Source organism: Colobus angolensis, unplaced genomic scaffold, assembly GCF_000951035.1.
Source record: "Colobus angolensis palliatus isolate OR3802 unplaced genomic scaffold, Cang.pa_1.0 Scaffold527, whole genome shotgun sequence".
NCBI classification, from domain to species: Eukaryota; Metazoa; Chordata; class Mammalia; order Primates; family Cercopithecidae; genus Colobus; species Colobus angolensis.
In genome coordinates, this window is record NW_012118788.1 from 266,375 (window position 1) to 273,202 (window position 6,828).

The 6,828-nt window shown below is 52.6% G+C and overlaps 1 protein-coding gene across 10 annotated transcripts in view; it reads left to right on the forward strand.

The window, feature by feature from the left end:
* The window catches only part of LOC105525270 (glutathione S-transferase theta-1), a 25,389-nt gene that overhangs the window by 12,338 nt on the left and 6,223 nt on the right, over positions 1-6,828 (forward strand). For 3 of the 10 annotated variants that reach the window (XM_011960823.1, XM_011960820.1, XM_011960821.1), the window contains exon 1: positions 2,264-2,455. Coding sequence is in view for 4 of the 10 variants with exons in the window: in XM_011960817.1 (XP_011816207.1) it covers positions 2,344-2,455; positions 4,211-4,319; positions 5,503-5,590 (309 nt within the window). In the remaining 6 variants the exon portion in view is untranslated. Of the gene's footprint in view, positions 1-1,455; positions 2,456-2,611; positions 2,614-4,210; positions 4,320-5,029; positions 5,033-5,502; positions 5,591-6,828 lie in introns of those variants that run through there. The other 7 variants (XM_011960825.1, XM_011960822.1, XM_011960817.1 and 4 more) reach the window with 6 other exon arrangements.

Here is a 6,828-nt window from a genome sequence, read left to right on the forward strand (position 1 = left end):
TATCCCTAAGCCTTATTTTCAGGGAGGTGGATTTGAGAGCTATTATCCTACCTCGTTGCTTGGTGCCCTGTGAATAAATCTTTTCTTTCTTGCAAAACTCGTGTCACGGTGATTAATTTACTGTGCATGGGCAGAACAGACCAGGTCTTGGCCAGTAACACCCACGAGGCTTTCTAGGAGACTACACAGCTAAGAGAGCACTGAGCAATGTTTGGGAGCATTCTGTCTAAATGACTTTTCTCTTTTTCCAGGCTGGGCATGGTGGCTCATGCCTGTAATCCCAGCACTTTGAGAGGCTGAAGCTGGCAGATCACTTGAGGCCAGGAGTTCAAGACCAGCCTGGCCAACATGGTGAAACCTTGTCTCTACTAAAAATACAACAATTTGCTGAGCATGGTGGCACATACCTGAAATCCCAGCTACCTGGGTGGCTGAGGCACAAGGATCGCTTGAACTCGTGAGGCAGAGGTTGCAGTAAGCAGAGATTGCACCACTGCACTCCAGCCTGAATGACAGAGAGAGGCTAAGTTAAAAAAAAAAAAAAAATCCCATACACTTTCACTTTTATCTTGTTTTCTATAAATTAATAAATACAGCCTTTGTGAGTTGGTTTATGTGAGTCAGACCCAAAGAAAATGATGAACCCTGAAACATGGACCAAATTAATTTTTTTTTTTTTTAGGTGGAATTACCCTCTTGTCACCTAGCCTGGAGTGCAATGGCGCAGTCTCGGCACACTGCAACCTCTGCCTCTAGAGTTCAAGCGATTCTCCTGCCTCAGCCTCCTGAGTAGCTGGGATTACAGGTACGTGCCAGCATGCCCAGATAATTTTTATATTTTTAGTAGAGACAAGGTTTCACCATGTTGGCCAGGCTGGTCTCAAACTCCTGAACTCAGGTGATCCGCCTGCCTCAGCCTCCCAAGGTGTTGGGGTTACAGGCACGAGCCACCACTCACACCCCAAATTAGGTTTTGAACTTGCAAGACAGGCTGAGCCTTGGACCAGAATCCTGACAGCTCCTCCTTGGGCCTCTGACTGAAGTTATCCAGAGGTGAGGATAAGGCAGCCATTGCCTTCTCTGAGTGTCTACCTCCTTTCAAAACTTTAACATGGAAATCTGAATTTCTCATCTTTCCTTAATTTTTTTCCAGTTAAAAAATCACTATTACTGGCCAGCTGTCATGGCTCACATCTGTAATCCCAGCACTTTGGTAGGCAGAGGTGGGAGGATCAGCCTAGGCAACATAGTGAGACCCTGCCTCTACAGAAAAAATTTTTTAAACTAGCTGGGCATCTTGGTGTGCACCTGTAGTCCCAGCTACTCAGGGAGGCTGAGATGGGAGGATGGCTTGAGCCCAGGAGTTGGAGGCTGTAGTGAGCTGTGATTACAACACTGCATTCTACCCTGGGCGAGAGAGAGAGACTGTATCTAAATAAAATAAAATAGTTATTACTTCCACTTTCTTTGCAGAAATGTTCCTTATTCTCTAGAAAACATTATGCTTTGGCTGACACACTTTCAGTGGGATTTGTTTTAGAAAGTGATATGTGACCCTGATACTATTTGACAGACTCCATGGCAGGCCTTGGGGGGCTCCCTGGCAGCAAGGGGCAGGTCTGGGCTTACAACTTGGCAGATGAATTTAGGGGTGTGGACTTGCAAGGACTTAGGAGGGCTCTAGCTTCCCTGTCATTTTAAAGATGGAGAAACACAGGCCTGGAGAAGGGAAGAAATAAACCCAGGGAATGCAATGGATGGCACTGTGCTGGCAGGGGCAGGAAGACCAAGGCTGTCACATTCCAGGGAGTGTGACTGGAGTGAAGCGAGTGGCCACAAAACACTGAACGTAAGCCCTGAGGCTTTGCCACTTGCTGGCACCAAGGACTCTGCAGTGTTGAGCCAAGAGGATGGACTTTGGAGCCAGACTTTCTGGGTCTATAATCATTCAGTGTTTATCTTCTCCTCTAAAATGGGGACGATGGGAAATTCTGACACACGCTTCAACACAGATGCACCTTGAAGACATTATGCTAAATGAAATGAGAGAGCCAGGCACGAAAGGGATGGAACTGGGGCCTCTCTGTGCGTCCCCCTGAGGGACAACTGTCTCTTGGCCACCCGCCCTGATCCCGCAGGAGCCAGGCTGGCCCAGCCCTCCCACAGGCCGCCCGCCTCCCGCGATTGGACTAAACAGCGTCCCCAGGCGCCCGAGCCGCCCAATGGGGTCCCGCGGTCGGGGGGTGTGGCCGCAGGGGCGAGGTCTGAGGTCCGAGACCCGAGTCCTGGCACTGGAGTTTGCTTTGTCCCGCTGCTTTCCTGTCTGATCGGTCTGTCCCCGCTATGGGCCTGGAGCTGTACCTGGACCTGCTGTCCCAGCCCTGCCGTGCTGTTTACATCTTCGCCAAGAAGAACGGCATCCCCTTCGAGCTGCACATCGTGGATCTGATTAAAGGTAGCTCTGGCCTCGGGTTTGGGGAACTGAAAAGTCAGGAAAGGACAGGTAGGCATACATAGCTTAGGGAACTTCTCCCGGCGCCACCTTCTTCCTGGGGCCCTTGCTGGTCTGGTTTGGAGACCGAAAGGAGAAAGAGCCAGCAGGGAGATCCAGGAGTGGGGGCTCCCCCAAACTCTGCTCGGTCTCACGGAATAGACCACGGGGTTCCCCTAAGGCCAAATAAAGGGGTTTGGATCATGAAGAGAAGCGAGACCAGAGGACAAAAACGGGCGCAGCTGGGTGCAGGGGCACACGCCTGTAGTCCCAGCTACTCCAGAGGCTGCGGTAGGAGGATCGCTTGAGCCCAGGAGTTCCAGGCTGCAGGGCGCTATGTTAGTTGTCCTTCTAACAGTCAGGACCCTCAGCTGCAGGTCTGTTGGAGTTTGCTGGAGGTCCACTCCAGACCCTGTTTGCCTGGGTATCACCAGTGGAGGCTGCAGAACAGCAAATGTTGCTGCCTAATCCTTCCTCTAGAAGCTTCGTCTCAGAGGGGCACCTGGCCTTATGAGGTGTCAGTCACCCCCCTACTGGGAGGTGGCTCCCAGTTAGGCTACTCGGGGGTCAGGGACCAACTTGAGGAGGCAGTTTGTCCGTTCTCAGATCTCAAACTCCGTGCTGGGAGAACCACTACTCTCTTCAAAGCTGTCAGACAGGGACGTTTAAGTCTGCAGAAGTTTCTGCTGCCTTTTGTTCAGCTATGCCCTGCCCATAGAGGTGGAGTCTACAGAGGCAGGCAGGCCTCCTTGAACTGCGGTGGGCTCCACCCAGTTCGAGTTTCCCGGCTGCTTTGTTTACCTACTCAAGCCTCAGCAATGGGGGACGCCCCTCCCGCAGCCTCACTACCGCCTTGCAGTTCATCTCAGACTGCTGTGCTAGCAGTGAGCTAGGCTCAGTGGTGGGAGGCTCGGAGCCAGGCGCGGGATATAATCTCCTGGTGTGCCGTTTGCTAAGGCCGTTGGAAAAGCGCAGTATTAGGGTGGGAGTGTCCCGATTTTCCAGGTGCCGTCTGTCAGGGCTCCCCTTGCAGGGCACTATGATGGTGTCCTTGAATAGCCACTGCACTCCAGTCAGGGCATTCTAGCAAGACCCCGTCTTAAAAAAAATAAAAATAAGGAACAAAATGAAAACGCGTGTGACCTGGGCCTAGGGAAAGGCGGGATGAGAGAGGTTAAGGGTGCCAGGTATAGAGACTGGGACAGGATCAAGTCCCTTCTTTGTGGCCCAGCTGCTGAGATTCTGCAACAGCAAACAGCTCAGGACGTGACTTTCCATCCCTGCCCTCTGCTCTCGTCCAGTCTGCATTGGGGTTCCTCTTTGTCCCTTCCTTCCTCTGCTCCTCCTGTTTTGCCTCTGACCTTGTCCTTATCCTCTACTTCTTTTCTTTTCTCTGTTTTTTTTTTTTTTTTTTTTTTTGAGACAGAGTCTTGCCCTTGGTGTCACAGTGCAGTGGCATGGATCTCGAATCACGCAACCACTGCCTCCCAGGTTCAAGCGATTCTCCTGCCTCAGTCTCCTGAGTAGCTGAGATTACAGATGTGTGCCACCATGTCTGGCTAATTTTTAACAGAGATGGGATTTCACAATTTTGGTCAGGCTGTTCTCGAACTCCTGCCATCAAATGATCCACCAGCTTAGCCTCCCAAAGTGCTGGGATTACAGGCATGAGCTGCTGTGCCTGGCCCAAGGCATTTTGTTTGTTTGTTTGTTTTTGAGACGGAGTCTTGCTCTGTCACCCAGGCTGGAGTGCAGTGGCAGGATCACAGCTCACTGCAACCTCTGCCTCCCAAAACCTTGTCCTCTGCCTCTTGTTCCTGCTGGGGAGGTAGGTTGCCCCAGGGGGTATGCTGGAAGCAGAAGGGGGACCCCAGGGCTTGGTGAGTCCTACACCCTGTTTTGTTTCTCTGGCATGCCTCCAAGGCCCTTGAGGACTCAGCTGGCAGGCCCAGGCCCAGTGCGGGTTGGGGTAGTAGGAGGGGTTGGAAGCAGAACCCAGCTATGGCTAACTGGGCAAGTAAGGCGACTCTACTTGGCTAAGCCTTCTGCCCAGGGCTCCCACTCCATGGCTGGCCCTCTGCCTGAAACTTCTCCACCTAGTCTCTACTGGAAACTGCCCACTGTCCTGCACAAGGACTTCCTCTGCAGAGTATGGGGCAGAGGAAAGGGAATGGGAGGCAAGAGGATGTCCAAGCTGGTTGTCAAATATAGTGGTGCAGAGGAAAGCATGTTTTACTAGGAAAGAGAGGAGGGTGTTCCTGGTGAAGGAACAGTCTGAAGGGAGGGTAAAGAGACAGTAGCAGGCTGGGCATGGTGGTTCACACCTGTAATCCCAGCACTTTGGGAGGTCGAGGTAGGAGGATCACTTAAGGCCAGTTGTTCATGACCAGCCTGGGCAACATAGTGAGACCCCATCTGTAAGGGGAATAAAAGGTCAGGGTACGGGAGGTGGTAGCAGGTATGCTACACACAGCTCCACCATGCCCAGGGCAGGGTGAACAAAGGGACATGGTGGAGCCAGTAGAAGTTGCTTCTAAGTAGGTAGATACCAGAAAAAGGCCACTTCTCTGTGTTTCATGACCCTGCCTTAGAGTTAATGGTGGAAGGGACAAGGTAGTAAGCCAGAGTCCCCTCAGGTGACCTATCCTGCAGCTTGGGACACTCTGATTGTAAGTTCATGAAGCTGGCAATAGTGGAAAGAGGAGGTGGGTAGGGTGCATGCAAAGGTCCAGGAACCACACCCTGCACAGTGAGCTCTGTTGCAGAGGGGCAGGCTGTGGAAGGAGGCTGTGCCTACAGGACTTAGCAAGGGGTGTTGTCTATTTTGTACCAGCCAGTGGAGTGGCCTCCTCCTCCTCGCGCAGGGGCCCTTCCAGTCTTTGCCAACCAGGAGTGCAGACTGGTGGGAAGAAGAGCTATGAAACTGGGGCCTGAGCATCGCAGGGAGGGGCACAGGCCATGGCGGGCTCAGTGTTCTCCTCCCACCACCCACTATGCTGGATTCTTCCCAGGTCAGCACTTAAGCGATGCTTTTGCCCAGGTGAACCCCCTGAAGAAGGTGCCAGCCTTGAAGGACGGGGACTTCACCTTGACAGAGAGGTAAGTGGGACCCTAGGGCTGCTGCCAGGCCTGCTGGAACCATCTTGCTCTAACCCTGTATTTCACAGACAAGGAAACTAAAACCTTCAGAGGCAGAGAGTCTCTGTGCCCCGCATCCCGCAGAGAGTCAGTACTGGACCCCGGGCCTCTGGCTTCCTGCTATTCCAGTTCACCCTGATGATTGGAAAAGCAAACATCTACTTTACTTCCACACCAGTCCTTTGGTTGCTGGTGAGAGTATCCTTGAGGCAGGGCAGGCCAGTGGAGGAAGGCAGCTTTGCCCACCATGGGGCAGTCCTCTGGCCAAGCTTCTGTGGCGATGGCTCAGTGGCATCTGGGCTGCCCAGTGGCTCCATCTCTGGGCTGCAGTTTCCCAGGATGGGTCTCCCCCATGGGAGAGCCACCAGATATGGACATCTTACGTCACAGCAGGTCCCAAGAAGTTGAGTCCTCTTCAGGAAAGGCCAACCTTTCCCCAGTTCTGCCCCTTTTGTCACCAGAGTCACCCTTCCCATAACAAGGAGAACCTGGAGTTTGTGCTTTAGAGCTCATCTCTGAAATCTCAGGATGGATGCACCTCCAATGAATTCCTCTGACATTCTGCCAGGGACCTTCTTCCTTCCTGGTGCCCCAGGTGTCCTGAGTCCTTGTGTTACTCAGCATTGTGCCCCCCAGGTACCAGCCAGAGTCAGTGTGCAATCTCTGCGTTTCTCTGCCACTACTCTCACCTTCAGGAGGTCTGTGGTTCACAGGGACCTGCAGCCCTCCTCAGAGATGGCTTGAACAACTGGCTCGGAGCAAAAGGAGCTCCTGGGCACCCTGCACAGACAATGGAGTTGTTAAGCTGGGACATGGGTGTAGCCCCAGCTTAATAGAGAATATGGGCCAGTGGCAGATACAGAGGTTTTCTGCCCTTTTGGCCTGCATGCCCAATCCTTGGGAAACCCCAAGTTCCTGAAAGCTTTTCTGTGTCTCCAAATGGACACATCCTGTGTCCTTCCAGGTCCATGCTCATCCCATCACCATGGCGGCCCTCAAAACCCAGGGAAGGAGGAGAGTGCCAGGGGGCCTTGTCTGTTCTGTTTTTCTAGGATCCTGCAGCTGCAAGAGTGTTTCCTGAGTGGTGCTTTAGGGAGCCAAACTACCTCAGTCGGCTTAGATAGGAGTGGATTCTTGGCAGAAAGAATGATAGAAAGAACAAAAGGACATGGGAGCCTTTTTGAACAATCAGGCCGTCA